The 17,352-nt window shown below is 40.2% G+C and overlaps 1 protein-coding gene across 4 annotated transcripts in view; it reads left to right on the top strand.

Annotated features, from left to right (window-relative positions):
• Positions 1-17,352, top strand: part of ITPR2 (inositol 1,4,5-trisphosphate receptor type 2) — a 255,174-nt gene that overhangs the window by 121,869 nt on the left and 115,953 nt on the right. For all 4 annotated transcript variants that reach the window (XR_009746719.1, XM_061472136.1, XM_061472137.1 and 1 more), the window contains 4 exons: positions 3,937-4,065; positions 4,628-4,748; positions 14,157-14,347; positions 15,158-15,300. Coding sequence is in view for 3 of the 4 variants with exons in the window: in XM_061472136.1 (XP_061328120.1) it covers positions 3,937-4,065; positions 4,628-4,748; positions 14,157-14,347; positions 15,158-15,300 (584 nt within the window). In the remaining variant the exon portion in view is untranslated. The remainder of the gene's footprint in view (positions 1-3,936; positions 4,066-4,627; positions 4,749-14,156; positions 14,348-15,157; positions 15,301-17,352) is intronic.

Genomic DNA, 17,352 nt, shown 5'->3' on the forward strand with positions numbered 1-17,352 from the left:
GTCCCTCACATTTTATAATCCTTAAGTTCTCACTCCTTGTGTTCTTCATTTTGTTGAAATAGATTTTAAAAGGTAAAATAATAGCAACTGAGTCCTGCAGAGGACATTTAGCCAAAGTAATAGCATGCCACAAAACAATTTCTTTGAAACCTATTGGGAGAAAATACCATGCATTATGGGCAAAAAAGGAATCAGTGGAAAAATTTATGCTGTATGATAGGCACTGCTACCTGTCCATTCTCTATGAAACAGAAATCTTATAATTGGTTGATGTAAGACAAGAATGTCTGTGCTCTCATTTTTTTGGTGGCAGCCATTTTCAGCAATAATGAGACCTCTACAAACCCTGTTTTCCTGCTGTTTGTCTTGTCTCTGTGATTGTGTTCTACAGTGAAGGACCTGGACAAACCAAGCCCATTGGTAAACTAAGATCAGAGATCTCTTTGGAAGGGGATTCTCCTTTTTAATCTTGCTGATTTTACCCTAAGAAGTATTTTCTCCTGTTTATTTCCCTTTTCTGGGTTTCCCTTTCCTGATGTGTCCTGGCCCTGACTCTCCAGACTACTCTCCCTAAGCCCTTGAACGTGACCAATTTTATTTGCCCTTAGGCTAGAAGCAGACATGTAGAAAGAGAGCTCTGTTCACAGTTTCTTTCATGTGCCTGAAGACAAACTGCCTGTGCCTAAATGATGTAGAGTTGTCCTGATGCTAGTGACCACTAAGCTTGTTTTCATATACCCTTGTCATAAGAGACATTTGACCCCAGGTCTTCAGAGGTGAAGAGCGAGTCTATTACTAATGCTGGGTTTTGTGTGCATGTGCTGTTGGCACTGAATGGCAAAATGAAGGTTTATTTTGCTTTCCTACAAAGCCCTGAGGGAAGATGCCTAATTAGTTCTTCTAATTTCTTGGTTAATGGCTGAAAGAACTAAAAGAGGATGTCAGAAGTGCTCTGGCCTGTCATGCTCTTCAGCCAGGTCCCTGTGGGTAGCCATATCTTCCAGGTTATTTGGTGTATTTGTTCAGGTTTGGTTTATCTGGGGCCCAGGCAGAGCCTGGGTGTTATAAATACATCAGCCTTATGTAGCTATCAGGACAGCTAGAATGCTGTCAGCCTCCTGAAAGGTGTTACAATAGCTTTCAAAGCATTTAGAAAAAGAGCCCTTTGATCCTCTGTGTTCCACTGAGCTAAAAGGGATGCTTTTGCATGGGGGAAGGGGAAATGCTTTCCTTTCAGCTGCTACAAATGCCTGTCAGTGGGTGAGTTTGTGAGCTTTGAGATTGTTATTAGAGAGCACTAAGGTGAAAGACGAGAGTGTTATCCTCAGGTTGGATACCTTCCTGTCTTAATAAGAAAAAATAATAAAAAAAGAAGTAACATTTTTTAAAAATCTCGTTCTGGATTGAGGAAGGAAACATTTAGTCCCCAACTGTCATGATTTTTCAACAATGTGATACATTGCAAAGCAGGCATGAGGCGGATTCATGTATAAATTCAGTTTGCCAAAAGCAGTCGCGCTTTCAAAGACACCCTCTTTCTGCAGTTTCTGCCAACCTACTTTCTCCCGTGTGTGTCTTAAAGCGTTGCACTAAGCAAAGTGGGTGCTGCTGAAGGAAAGGCTTCCCTTTCCTGTGTGTGGCCTGGTCTGTAAATCAGCAGCTGTAGTCTGAGCAGGATTAAAGCAAGAGCCAGGATCTGACAGCTGTAAAGTCATCCTGGCTTCCTCTGCAGAATTTTTGAAGTATTATTCATGTGAGTTTCAGTCCCAAAGCCTCTTAAGAGTTTTTTTTAACATTGCTTTCTCAATCCTCATCTCCATTTCATGCATTTCAGGGTTTTTCTTCCACAGGGAAACATCTTTGAGTCCCCAAAGGGCAGAGGGATAAGAACAAATGAAAGGATTTCCGAATTCCATCTGCGCTGGGAATTTTTCAGACCGATGTTGGAGCAGAGTGGCATCCCCACATATGGCTCTGCTTTTTAGGCAAGCAAAGAGGAAAGCTTAAAAGTGTTCTGGAATTTAGTTTTGGCGATTTCTGAATTCACCATGCTAGCACTGCACAGCTCCCTGTCTTCCCAATGGGATCACAAGTGCTGAGCCTCAGAGCTACTGATTCCAGCCAGAACTGGCATGTAGATTAATTAAAAGCAGAACTTAAAGAGCTTTTTAGTTCTACGTTTTTTTTTTTAATTTACTTTTTTTCCAAGTCTTATGAACTGAATCTTTTACCTCCATGAGCACTGGATGTGCTGGTGTCACACTTCACAAAACTGAAGGGCTGAAGAGTCTGCTATTTCAGTCTAGCCACTGTTGCTTCTCTGACCAAAATCTTTCCTTTCCTGGGTGATAAAAAATGCACTACGTGGGGGCATGACTTGTTTATCTGACACATTTTAGAAAAGCAGACAAGCAAAGCTCCTCAAGATGCCTCATTTCTCTAGGTCTCAAAGTTATCTTTGGTTATTCCTCTGCCTACCATCTGACAATGCTTGTGAGTTCTACTCAAAATGCTTTTGTGTTCCTGTATCTTCTCCTGAACATAGGTGCTTTTGGATGTCATGTCAGTAACCTTCCTTAAAGCATGTCTGGTAAAATTGCTGTCTAGTAGTGTCCAAGTGTGACAGTAGCAGTGTGTAATTAGAGAGCATGTGTGAGATTCAGGTGCTGTGGATTATCTTTCTGCTTCTGTCACTAACTTTTCTCTGTGACCTTAAGCAATTCACTCAGGTTCTCTGGACTTCAGATCCCCATCCATAAATTGACATAATGCTAAGTATGAACCACTCAGACTTGTGATTGTGTGTTAAATATAATGAGAAGGCTACCCCAGAAGTCTATATACAAAATAAATTCTGCTTTTGCGTAGATTCTCTAGAACATTACAGTAGTCTGTGGCTTGCATAGGTGAGAGAACAGCTTTAATTTCTTGTTAAACATGAATAGGTTTGCTTATTTAAAGGCTGTTGAGGAGGTAGTATGACCATAGTACTTCTTATTTGTTCAGTCTTGCCTTTCTTCACCATGTTTAGCTCCCTGTAGACTTTTTAGTGCTGTTTAACCTGACTGCAAAGTAAACATGACTCTCTATAGATGTCCATGAATGTTAAAAAGAATAAAAGAAACACTGAAGGATGCTATCCACCCCAGTCTGTTTTTCCTGTCTTTAAGCACAACATCTTTATGCAGCAGCAAACTTTTAGTGTTGTATCAAAGGGTGTCTGTACAAATCTTTCCATACCTTTCCACCATTTAATCATCATTTTGTGCTCCAGAGTTGTCCCAGTACCATCCATTTTCTTCTTTCATTGTTTTTAGTTTTTTTTTTGTATTTTCCCCATGTGGCTTTCGTAAGTAATGCTGCCTGTCCTACAGTTTACAATTCTAAAGGCTGTTAGTGTAGACTATGCCGTTTCCTTTATTTCCCTCTTTTATAAACATTTTTCCTGCAAATGATCTTCACCTTTGCCACCCATTTGTGGTGATTAATTTGTAGAGAAGTTAAACATTACGTGAAATCTTTCTAACTTAAGGGTTTTATGTCTCATCTGTCTCTAAGGCCTCTTCCAACCAGCCCACAATGGGAGGAAAACCCATTTTCTTCACAGATCTGTCTAAATGTGTAAGTGGCATGCAGTGTGCTGATTTAGGGGCATCATTTTTTCATGGTGTGGGAAAGAATAGACAGCCAACCAGAAAGAGCTAGTTCAGAAGAGAAGGGTATTCAAAAGACAATGTGGACCTCCAAGAAGAAAGATAAGCTGTCACAAATACAGCTTGAACTCTAAGATAGTTATCTCTGATAGGCTTTTTTGTATAAAAATAATTTTGCTTCATATTAAGAAGAAATATTGCATGTGTTGTAAAAATTACAAAATAAGAAAGCTTGCTTATTTGAAAGAACTAAATCTTATTGTTTCCTCCTTCTTCCCTGTAGGTTTGTAACACAACCACAGATCGTAAACATGCAGACGTATCTCTAGAGAAATATGTCACTGAGCCTGTAATGAACATTGTGAGTGGCTTCTTCAATTCGCCATTTTCAGATAACAGCACCAGCCTCCAGGTAAGGAAAAGAGACACAGATAAAGATCTTAATTTAGACTGTTAAGGAGATATGATCTGCTATCCAGATAGGAATGCTGTATGCTTGCATCCTTCTTTAATTTCTTTAGCAGCTTTAAATGCTCTTTAAATGCTTACTCTTAATATCACTTGCAGTTCTGAACCAGTAGACAGCTCAATATAGTCACTCCTGGCTCTTGTGAATTCATTGGAGGGGGGTATCCTTGCAGTATAATGGTCTATCTTTGTATGACAAAAATGTCATGTCCTATGACAAAAGGGACACATACCTGAGAACTGGGAAGACTCCGTCCTTCTGCGTTATACTGTGTTTGCTTGGTATCAGTGGCAATCTCAGGAAAAACTGCATGATTTGCTTTTTTAGAGGTGCAGCATTGATTTCTCTTCCCTCCAGTCCTAAAGAGCAAAGATAATTTAATGGAATTGTAACTTGAGTCTACAAGCTAAAACCCCCTTGCCTGTGGTTTACGTTGTGTCAAACCCAAGGGCATTTGTGAGGAGTTCTAAAGGGTAAAATTCCATGTTTATGTTTTTGTTTTCAGACACACCAGCCTGTTTTTATTCAGCTGCTGCAGTCGGCTTTTAGAATTTACAATTGTACCTGGCCAAACCCAACGCAGAAAGCCTCAGTGGAGTCATGTATCAAGACTTTGGCTGAAGTGGGTAGGTGCCAGGTTTTACTTTCATTATTGTTCTCTGTGTTTTAAGATCAGACTTACTTGAGGTTGGACAAGTTTTAATTTGACTGAAATTGTGACAATGTTGATTTCAGAAATCCTACTTTGTGAGGCTTACTTCTTCCTCCTTTTATAATACATTCAAACCTGTCCCATCAAATAGGATTGTTAACTGAAACCTGTAGGTCAGAGAGACGAGTTTGAAAAGTGAGTGATGGTTGAACCTCTAGCAAGTTACAATATTAGACCAGAACAGAAGCTATGAGAAAACCTGGGCATTTCTAGTCATGCTGGGCTGCATTTGCACAAGCTGTTGTAAGCAGTGATGCATAGCAATCGTGCATTGGAGAGCACCTCATTTTTCCCCTCTGTTCCTGGGAGATGCATTCATTATTGTCAGTCTCAGCCCTGGGCTTGTTTAGGTTTCGTCCTGTCAGGAAGTTGGGGATGGAAACCACAACTGTGCCACTCCACAGCTTACTCCTCACCATCAGTCCATGCATTTACTGCTGATACAGTCAGCCTTGTCAGGGGAGTATTGCCTTGCACTGGCACCAGGACCAGATGTGGTCCTCAGAGCAGCTTATAACTTACATGCTTCCAAATAAACTCAAATACCATGGTAGAGCGAAAAATTTAAAACCTCTTATCCTAAAATAAAAAAGATTCTTCACCAGTCCACGCCTAAGACTGACAAAAGTTCATTCTTAAATGAAATTTCTGTGAATGCAATTTTAAAGTCTTCTGCCATGACAGAAAAAAAGTATTCTTCAATATAGTTCCTAAAAGTAAGTGATTCTGATTACTTGCAGAAGAAGGTTCTGCTCAGTGTGAATGAAAACTGAGTAGAGGCAGAGTTATATAGAAACTGCCTAAATTCTATTGTTGATGCAATTTTAATAAAGTTTTAATAAATAATGCTAAAACAATATGAGAGGGTCCTTTATCTGCAGTATCTGTGGCATTGTAAGAGTCAACTTTCAATTTAGATTTTGTAATAGCTTTACAGGAGTATCATTTAATAATTTAGCCAAAATATCTCATTAACTTCTTGAGTGAATGAGAATAAGTGCTTACCTAAAAACTTAGAAACCTTTAATTGTTTCATTTGTTGAGCAAATTATTTAACTATGGATCCACCTAGCAAGAAAACTTTGGAAGCTGACGGCGTTTCCTTTACCCTACAGCTACTACAGTCTCAAAAAAACCCTCTACCTCTACAAATCCTTGTTTGTATGTTTAACATTTGCATTCCTGCTCTTCCCTGGCAGTTCTAGGAGGAGTCATCAATAAATTATTTTCTTTGAGAGTCTGGGGAAAGGGGGAAGAAGTAGGGCAAGTGAGAGTATATTGGAGACTGAGCATTCCCTGTTTCTTTTAGACAGTTTGGAGTCTTCCATTTCTACAGAGCTACCCCTAAAATCAAATTCTAGCTCAGAGAGGTTGCTGTGTTATCTCACTGAAATGAGGGCATTTGGAGACTCTTGAGCATACTGCTGAGACAGCCAAGCTGAAATTGTCCCCAGTGCAGCCTCAGGGGGAAAGCATGAGTCACCCTAAAGGGCTGGCAGATCCAGCTTCTCAGCCAGGTGCACCAGCATGTGAAAGGGCTGGTGGTCTTTGGTTCGAGTCTTCTGTGTGTCCCTTGCTCCCGAGAGAGCTGAGGGGAAAACCTGAATGCAAGGCATGGCGGAGGTCTGGAATTTTCTTCAGGTATGTGACTTTTTTCCCTATTTGGTGAATATAATTTCTACCTCCTCTTTAGTCTTTTCTTTCATTCCTTTTTCTGTTTTAGGGAGTTGGTTTACAGTTGGTGGGATTTTTGTTTTTGTAAGTATGCTTTTGTGCTGTCCTATGGGTCCAACCTTCTTGCTGCTGTCGCTTCCTACCCATGAGACCCCAGCCAGACTTGGGCAGATTTACAACATGGCAGAGTGGAGCTGAGCTGCCCGTGAAGGGCATCACCTCGGGTACTTGTTTGGGACCTGTCTGCAGTGGCAGCAGGGCAGGAAGGCGTGACATCATCTGGGGATGCCATGGGCTGGCGGCCTCAGATCTGCCTTCCAAAAGCACAGATTAGCATGCGCATGGCAGACTTCCTTATCCATATCATAATAACTGTTTAAGGATTCACCACTGATACCAATATTGCGCATGGTGAAATTGTATTGTGTTACCAAATTGCCTTGCAGCTTTACTTAGTGCTTTGTTTTGACAGCGCAGAAAGGGAGTATAAGGGAACAGATGAGGGGAATTTAATTTCCCCAAAGAGCAAGTCAGCTGGAGAAGACGTGGAAGCAGAGTTTTTAACACACACCCCTGTGTGGAAGTGCGGCTGGCTAGTGGAAACATTAACCACCCGTGACTCTCAGTATTTTCAGGCATAGTGCCAAGCGTGACTTACCTGGGCTAATTAAGTAGGCCTGCTCTGCTCTGCTGAAAGCTTTGGAAAACCTGCCCCAGCCTGGGGGTACCAGAGGCTTTTAAAACCAAGGCCCTTTTGTGATTACAGAGCTTGCCCAGTGCCTTTCTCTTTGGGGTGTTTCTCTTTGAGAAGACAGAGGTTTCTTCCGTAGCACAAACGGGGCAGCCTTTTTTTGCTTCTTTTGCTGGCTGTTTGTGTGGACTAGGTTTAGATTTTGGCTAATCATCTGTAAGCACCCTTCTGCCTTTTTTGGTTTTATTTTGTTTTCACTTGGGAGTCTGACAGCTTTAATGTTAGGGCCTTCATGTTTCACAGCAGGGTTTAAAAAAATCCTCTAGAAAGATTTTGCCTGTATCAAAGAGATACAGTATCGGGCAGATTTACAGCAGAAACCAAAGACTTTTAATGGAAAATAAATGTAGTATAGAGTTAAAGGAACAAATACGACTTCTTTTTTGTAGCCCTGGATTTAGAAATGAATCTCAGAAAGAGCAAAAATCATACACAGATTTCCCCAGATATCAAAGTTTCCTATAATAATATAGTTTTAAGAGACCCATTTCAGAGCAAGTTTAAGCAACATATATTCTGCTTAGTACTTACTAGTTTGTTGCTGGCAGGTGGATGTAAGTGTTGCCTCTAGAGCTTAAGATCATTACATCTGTCTTCTTTTGAGCAATGTAAGAATGTGCATTATCTTCCAGGTCAACAAAAGGATATGTTACAGAAGGTAATTTCTTATAACCCTGGTACTTCAACTCCACTTGACTACTAGGGAAAAACTGTATAAGCTTTTCAAGCTTCACTGCTTTGTCTCCAGGCAGTTGCCTGCCTCCAGTTCAGCAAGAAGCATAGAGGCTTGCTTCTCTTCAGCAGACTCCTCTGTGGCTCCAAGAGATTTGGAACACACAGATACCAATGTGCATCAGGTTTATTTTGCCCAGTAAATGTTTGACTACTTGGTATGAATAGAAACACTTACAAAATAATATGTACATTAATGTGTCTTGTTCATATGGCTTTATGAAGCAGATTATCACAGTAACGAAAATGAACACATTATGCATATGTCACTTTTGCTTTTTATCTATTATTACATAGGACGGAGCTTTTGCTTGAAAAGATGGTCCAAAAAATGAATGATCCAAACAGCTTCCATCTCAGTGGTAAAATAGCTACAAATGAAAAATGTTTAAAAGCTCCCCAATCTTTGTGAAAGCAGAGGAACTCAGATGTCTTAACAGTTCAATTTATTTCAAATTAATTCATTATCAAAGGTTTTTCAATTCCCACATTTTATAGTCTTTGCAAGATTGAGAAGGGGGGAGGCCAGTCTCAAAGTTTGCATTTTAAACCTTCAACCATGCATTGTCTTTACATATGGTAAAACTGGGGAATATCACCTGTCCTCACAACTAAAGATCTGGATCATTATCTTCAGTTGTATTGGAGCATGGTCTTTCTCCCAGGACTTACCAGTCCTTCAGGACCATGCAAATAACTATATCTGCTTCTTAATTAAGTGGTAATTCTTGTATCTCCGCCCCCGAGCATCAGTTTTCTGTCACAAGGGCGAATCTCATTGTATTATACTCTTGTTTCTGTAGTATTCATTAGCTTTCACCCTTATGTTTTTGCAAATTGCATCTTCCCTCTGGTACTCTGTGTGCATCCCAAGGATGTAGTATGTGTACGGCTGTGCTGTTGCCACCAAAAATGAAATAATTGGAATTTCCCATATAAGCCAACAGTGACAGATATGAACCTGCATTTTGGCAGACCCTTTAAAGAGATCTGTTAGGAATCCAAATTACATTAGTCATTATCAGATTATACTCTAGGATACTGTGTGGGAGAAGCAGTTGTTTCTGTCCTACAGAATTGGAGGCAATTCCTGTAAGACTGCTATTTCATACATTCAACACTGGAACAGGTACAGAGGAAGTACTACTGTGATGGTTGAGGAAAAAACTATGTTACAAGAAGAGCCCACGGGAACCCCACGTTTTACCTAACAAAACAAATCCCTGTGTTGTTGCTCTTTAAAAGTTCTTAGAAAGATAAATAGTCACAAAGAAGTGACTTTTAAACTAAGGGCCAGAGATCCAAGAACAACTTGACGTAAATTATGCTAGGTTGCAAATAATCTAAATAAATTTAGATTCCAAACCAAGGTTTTACTTTGGAAGGATGTCATTGGTCAACAGGCCAAGAGCAAGTGAAGCGAGGAGAGACGGCAGGAAAGCTAGCTTCACTTTAAATGGGACATGATACAGTTATAGAACTTGGGTTGTCTGTGGCAGACAGCAGATGGTCTGAAGGAGTAGTGAAGTCCTTTCTAGCTGAGTATTTATGCCCCACTTTCAGCTCACCAGTACCCCTTTGTACAGAATCCAAAAAACTCTCCTGTGGTGCTTCCTGACCACGCTTTTATGTACTCTAAAGCCCTTTTATTTTCCCTGAGAAATTACAATACAAACAGGAAACATTAAACATAAAATCTAGGTTACATTTTACTGCTTCTTTGGCATTATTGTGCATATTTTAATATCTATATAGATGAACTTTCCCACAACAATTTTTCAGTCCTGAAAATGCTTTATTTCACTTCCCATTTGAGTTTTAAAATCTTTTTTTTCCATTTTAGAAAAAGCTAGACCTTCATTTTCAATTTTTAGTTCAAATAAAATAATTATCCTGTTGTTACTTTTTTGACAGCAAGAATACGTTTCAGATGAAGCACATATTTTATTCTATTTTAACTGTTTGTGTTTCCCTAATTGCAAGAAAAATTCAATGATGATCTTTTTACAGACTGATAAATATTTTAGCATAGATTTTCTGTTGGGGGAAAAAACATCCAAGTGAAGGGTACAAGATTGGCAGGCTTTGTCTGTCTACACAAAGCTTTTATTTCCCTTAAAAAGTCTTGCTGTTGCTAGCATTAGTGTCTCTCCATCCAAATGCATTTGTTAAGCAGTCAGTAAATGATTAAGGAGCTGGAGGGACTGATTTATGGAACAAAATTAATTGAACTAAATATGCATCGCTCCATTAAGTGACAACTGGGAAGTGTGGGAGAAGATGATATAGCTGTCTGCAACTACCAGAGGGGTGTAAACAACAAGGAGAGTAAAAGCTTCACAGCCAGGTAAAGCTGTGGCTTTTTCATGACCCACACTGCCTGTCACATGCCTCTTTGAGGTGCTTTAAGGGGTGAAACGCTTGCATGTCCCCCAGAAAACCTGCACCAGGGCTGTATTAGGATAGTGCAAAGTGTACTAAATAGCTGTGAAGCTGTTAAATACTGTTGTATGTTGTATATACTACAAAAGGTATTGAAGAGAAATTTTAAATTAGGCAGCACTAGGTGGGAATATCAAGGAGAATGGTGAGCTTCCTCATGGGAAGGTAGATTTCTCTGAATAATGAGCTTTGAAGAAAAATTACAGGTGGTAGCTACTTCCTGGAAAGCCTTAGCAGTAGGACTATTAGTATTACTAGTGTCAGAGGAAGTGTGATTTTCTGGGAAATCCTTTGCATGATAATCTCTCAATCTGCTGCTCACAATGATGCCATCAGCAGTAGCCCCAGTTGAGCCAAGGGAAGAAAGCAAATGGTACCCATGGAAATGGTAAGCAACACAGTGCCGCAAATTCAGCTAGGTCACAGTAATGTTCTACTCTGTGCTGGATGGTTGTGTGTGCATCCAGTGCATCAGCAGTAGTTCTTCTCACAGAAGCATAGAAATTGGAAGCAAATGGACCCATTTCAAGAATGCTTGCTGAATAACTGCCACAATACTGCCAACCCAAGTCTTGGAATCAATTTAGTATCACAGAATGGTTTGGGTTGGAAGGCACCTTAGAGATACATACAGGTAATTCAACAAAATACATCTCAGCCTATTTCAGCCCTTCTGTTAGCAGTTGGACTGTGCTCTGGGGACTTCAGTGGAGTCTAGCTTGCTCATAGAGAGTGCTTTCATTTTTAGCTACTTGATTCTCAACATTAATATTGCGGATTTCTTCTGAGTTCTGATCTCAGAGTACATTTTCATAGTTTAAACAGTAAAAGAGAGGAAAGCTGCCAATGCACTTTCCTGCTTGATACCTATGGTACCAGTTTACATACAGCCATGTAGCATGCTTTTCCCAAAGTTTGCTAGTCAGATGAAAGAAAGAATTTTACCCCCTCCTGGCTCCTTTGTCTGCCAGCTCTAACACTACTTTGCAAGTTTGTGTGTTGTCCAAAAGTATTTCTAAGTGGAACAAAAATAAACATACTTTTCAGTATTTTATGTTCATACTTAAAGGGAGATTGACACATTTTGAAGTTGAAAGCAACCAAGAACACCTATATTAAAAATAAATATTTATGTTCACATTTGTTCATCAGCTTTCCAAAATGTAAAAATATGTTTCATGTTGTTTTAAATAATGAAATGTGAAACAAATGAAAGATAAACTTTCTACAAGCTGCAAAGAAATAAGAAGACAAAGGCTTTGTTTATAGCTTAGACTTCAACAGTGCCCTTTGACAACCAATACAAATCTTAATTACAAATGGAATTATACATATAAGAACTGTTCAAAACAAAGGAGTTTTGTTTTTTTTTTTCCTCTCTTTCTGTCTGTCTTTGTGATAGTTTTAATTAGCTGCAACTCTTTGAACAGTCATAGTCCTTGACTGCTCCTCAGATGCTGATGGAAGTTGTTAACTTCAAATGGCATCTATAGGGCTGCAGAAGTCTGGGTTTTCCTCTGAACAGCATGCTCCCCATTGCTAAATTTATCCTTGGATATATCAGGGCTCTGCATATATACCACTTAGTTGAGAAGTGAGAATTGTCCAATAACATTCCAGTGATTGACACTAGGACACAATAAATTGGATTTATAGGCTGCAGCAGCCTACCCACAGTGGCAGAACTTTAATGGACTTCTGTATTAAAGTAAGCAGCAACAGGGCAAATGTGTTTTGAAAAATAACCCAGTCAAATTATACAGGAAAACAATCATTAGAAATAATGGCCAGCCATACATGGTATTTTCCTTATGATAATCAGGAACTTTGCCTTCAAAACAAATAGAGAGTGGAAAAGTAAACTGCAGTGTGGAAACTGCTGTATATATCCTGGTGATTCTTATGCGGCTGTGGGGAAATGTGTCTTCCCATCTTGACCTAACAACTTTTTAAATTCCCTATAGCAAACTCTTTAAGGGAAAGTGCCTACCAGAAATAGAATAAGAGATCTCTCTTCCATCCTGGTTGAACAGCCTACTCTGCAAGAAAAGGCGCTGGTCCTGCATCAGGATATGCCCTTGAAGGAGGAAGAGAGAGGCGTGTCCTGCACCTGCAGCAGCTATTACAGGGATGAAGACTTGTGTGACAGAGCACACCTTCTGTAGTCTGTGACATTGGGGATTGAGGTGTCCCAGCCAAATTTGGGTTTATAATAAACGGTACCATTACAATATAGTATTTGGGGAAGAGAGAGTTTCTGCCTGGGATCTGTGACTCGCTGTGCTTGGCAGCACATGAGCTTTCATTCATCAGATGTGTATGCCTGCCTCTGCTTGCATGTACTCCTGTGGGGTTTGATGCATAGGCTGTTTAGGAAAGAAGGGCATCTGTTGACTTCACAAGTTCAGGACTTACAGTTGCATATTTTTTTAAGAACTGGAAGGGAAGGTTGAAATATTTTTGGTGCATTCCTTTACTGTGGAAGGTGTGCAGAATGGTGGGGAAATGCCTCAGAAAAATGTGCAGAACTATAATATGGGTATGTAACATGTAATAAGGGTTTTTTAAAAATTCACTTTGTTTCAATAGTAAAAACTGAAAAAAAAAGTTATTATTCGTCATTATTAGAAATGAACAAAAACCTCATCTCTATTCTGCTTCTAAGTTTTTCTTAAACGTAACCTGTGCCATGGAAATTAAGTGAAATTATGTACAATACAAAGCTTAATCACTGGAATATAGCCTCATCTTTCACACAGAGATACTGCTGCATTGAACTCGTGTTTATTTGTTGAATTTCAGATGACTCATGCTGAGCCACAGAAAAAAGTCACTCTGATCTCTAGTGGAACGGAGAGATGCAGCTAACACAAAGATTTTAATGAAGGAGAGGGCAGATACCTCCCAACATTGTTTTTCAAGCTTCCTTTTCAAACAACAATTCAGGGTTCAATAGTAATTTAATAGTGGATGCCCTGTAAGAATTTGTGCAAGTCTTCCCTCAGGGCTCTTTTTTTCTTTGATATTCTCTATTGTCACTTTCTGCCACTTAAAAAAAAAAGCACATTTTTTTAAGTATTGGTTAAATTTGTCTACCAGTTAAACTACCACAAGTTTATGAACTATCGATTGCATTGCAGTGGCATCCAGGAACACCAGGGTTGAACAACGCTGGCTGTACAGGAAAGTGAAGGGAGAGGGGAGACAATCTTTTTCAAATTTAATTTGTATGCACTTGGTTTCTCAAGGTCTTCTCAAGAGAAATACACAGAAAAGAACAAAGAGCACTTGGGATAAGTTGGCTAAATGTGCATAAGTCCACTAGAAAGAATAATCTCTGAATTTACTTCTGAATAGAGGAAAACTGGCTGTTGAAATAATAATGCGTACTCTTTTTGTTACACATTACAGTTTCTGAATCTGATTTAATTTTAAAGCTAGTAAAAAAGAATTTCTGTTTTTAAAAATAAATGTCTGTACCTATGAAAATGTGTACTGGAAATGATCCTCACCTCATTTAGAGTGATTCAGCTTGCTTTCTTTAACTAGATTATGGCTGATTTCTACCGGCTTATGGTTTTGATCCTTATTTTAAAACCTGTTGAAGCGAGATCCTCCTGCCCCTTAACTTCAAGAGTATCAGTATTTTGCAAGCCATGATCTTTATACTATTTTAAAGGTTTTGCCACTGTAATTTTTTTTTTTTTTTTTCTCTTGCTAAAGCAAAGAACCGTGGGATTGCAATTCCAGTGGATCTGGACAGCCAGGTCAACACCTTGTTCATGAAGAGTCACTCCAACATGGTGCAGAGGGCAGCCATGGGGTGGAGAATGTCAGCCCGCAGTGGACCTCGTTTTAAGGAAGCTCTTGGTGGGCCTGCCTGGGATTACAGGAATATCATAGAAAAACTACAGGTACAAAAATAGCCAATTGCCTGGGCAGTAGTTGTGGCAGTGCATTTATCTAATACATGCCAGGTATGTGAAACACCAGAGACAGGCTCATTGCATTTTTAGTGACCATTTCTAGGTGGGGAAAGCAGAAGGCTCACCTCTTCACTAGTGTCTGTTAAGTGAAGCCAATATGCTCTGGGTTCAGCTCCTACAGAAGTCAGTAGAGAGGTGTAGGAAGTACGTTCTTTTCTTTAAAGTGATCTGCAGAGAAGAGTCTCTGCCTTTACATGGTCACATGTCCTGTTTTGGTTGCAGAGGAGGTACTGGAGATTTTAGGAACTATTATGTCAGGTTTGTGTCACTGGGGACTGCCTGTAAGATGAAGATTGCCTTGTGCATGTAGTGGTTAAACAGCATCAGGATTTTATGAACTAGGAAGATAGTTTGAAAACCCAGACAAATGAAGGAGCCCTAAACGTCAAGGAAGCTATACCTCAGGTGATAACATCATGTATGAGAAGCAGTGTTTTTCCAGCGCACTGTTGGAAACCTGGCTATTACCAAGTGATTTGTGAGCAGAGGAGAAATTTGAAAGAGAGCAGCAAGGTGGATAGTAATGGGCACCTTCTTCCCCTTGCCCTGCTTGAAGAGTGGTGTGAAGAAGGGCTTGAGGTTGCTTTATTGCCACCTGGGTTAACAGAGCTCTTGCAGCTAACTATGAGAAGCGGGTCAAATAGCCCATCACACAGTATTATGCAGCTCCACAGCCGTGATATTCTAGTTTTCTTGTAGTTACAAATGTTATAAACGTCATTCTTCTTTCTTCCCTAGGATGTAGTGTCCTCCTTGGAGCAGCAGTTCACTCCCATGATGCAAGCTGAATTCTCGGTGCTGGTTGATGTGCTGCACAGCCCAGAACTTCTTTTTCCCGAGGGGAGTGATGCCAGAATAAGATGTGGTGCTTTCATGTCCAAGTAAGTGGTGTCAGGAGAGGCCTCTTTTTGCTCCTTTGGAAAAGGTGGCAGGGAGTTAAAATCTTCAACAGCACTTACCTGTAACTTTCAACAGTGACTCAAGCATGTAGATATCTATGCTCATACTGAAAGCTTAAGCTGAGGTCTTTTGCTGAATGTTTTTGTTTCTTGGCAGTTTAGAAGTCTGGAGAGGAGTGGAGGGGAAGATTGCTTACCTTGTCTGCCTAGAAATGGGATGTTGGTAGCTTGTTAAAATTGTGGCAGGCTCAACCTACTTCTGTTTTCTTTCTGGGCTGCTTTTGCTATTTTCTCCAACTCTACAGCAGAAAGTTAGACTTTTCATGGTAGAATTTTCAGTAATTCATAATGAGCTGAGCTGCTCAGGGCTAGGGGGTTTTGTTGGGTTTTGGTGTGTGTTTGTTTGTGTTTTTCTTTTGTTTGGCTGTTTTGTTTTGGTTTGTTTTTCACAGAAAAAAGAAGATTTTTATTTTAAACTGCCAACAGCTCTTTTAAAAATAAATTTAACTGGCACCCCTAGCTAGTCTTGAATTATTAGATTGTGTTATTTGCAGTCTGTGGATTGGAATAGAGTCTTGCAATTTTTTTATTAGTCCTCAAGTGAGATGCCCTCCCCACCCTTGAGAAACTATAATTTAAACAGAGGTAATGCAGGGGAAACAAATGCATTTGGCAGCTCTCCTGATTCTCTGGTTTTTTTGTGTATTCTGCAGAGATAGTGTTATAACAATACACTTTATAAGTTTGGAAAAATTAAGCTGAATTTTGAGCTTAATCCATCCTACACCCTCTGTCCAAACTCTTGTTCAAAGTCAGCATCAAATCAAGTCTAGGACTGTTGGACATGGCCCATGTAATGCAATAAACAGTTTTCTGTTCTACTTAATTAACTTCCATGGCAAAGGAATGCTTTGCAGAGCTATGCAGAAATCCCGACATTGAGATAAGTTCTTTAAAAATAGTTAGTACTGCAGGTCCCAGAGCTGCATTGTTTTGGACTCATAGCTCATAAAACTGGTAGAAATGACAGTCCTACATGGTGTCTCCACTGAGCCCAGGATGGCGTTAGCATAGTAATTGCTGTGGGTATTTAAAATACATGTAGATGTGGCACTTAGGGACATGGTTTAGTGTTGGACTTGGCAGCCTTAGGTTTGTGGTTAGACTCAATGATCTGAAAGGTCTTCTCTAACCTAAATGATTCTATGATTCTAATTTAGCAGTGATCTAAATATAATCAGTTCTCTTGTGTTATGGAGCACTGCTGTAGATGATGCAGCGTCAGCCCTCCTGACCCTGTTTTGGGGGACTATGATTTAGGGCCATTAATGATGCCATCTTTCAGTGTAGATCAGTGACCACAGTGCCTTTGCTGCGTGCTGATCCTAAGCCATAATTTTATCAATCCTGTCCTATCCACCATAAGCCAGCAGTGGTACTGAAGGAAAAAAAAGCTGTCCAGGGCCTCCAGATTTTTTTCCCTCTTCTGTTTTCATAAGTGTTTCACCACCAGTGCAAGGACCTGCTCTGTACAGAGATAGAAGGGCTGCTTCTGGTATTAGAATCATAGAGTCATAGAATAGTTAGGGTTGGGAAGGACGTTAAGATCATCAAGTTCCAACCCCCCTGCCACGGGCAGGGACACCTCACACTAAACCACGTCACCCGAGGCTCTGTCTATCCTGGCCTTGAGCACCGTCAGGGACGGAGTATTCACAACTTCCTTCGGCAGCCCATTCCAGTGCCTCACCACCCTCACAGTAAAGAACTTCTTTCTTATATGTAATCTAAGCTTCCCCTGTTTAAATTTTAACCCATTACCCCTTGTCCTAACACCACAGTCCCTAATGAAGAGTCCCTCCTTAGCATCCCTATAGGCCCCCTGCAGATACTGCTGTGAGGTCTCCATGCAGCCTTCTTTTCTCCATGCTGAACAGCCCCAACTTTCTCAGCCTGTCTTCATACGGGAGGTGCTCCAGCCCCCTGACCATACTCATGGTCCTCCTCTGGACGCGTTCCCACAGTTCCATGTCC

Source organism: Pezoporus flaviventris, unplaced genomic scaffold, assembly GCF_033815535.1.
Source record: "Pezoporus flaviventris isolate CSIRO_AGI_PZ_B2104156 unplaced genomic scaffold, CSIRO_AGI_Pfla_v1 ptg000070l, whole genome shotgun sequence".
Classification (NCBI taxonomy): domain Eukaryota; kingdom Metazoa; phylum Chordata; class Aves; order Psittaciformes; family Psittacidae; genus Pezoporus; species Pezoporus flaviventris.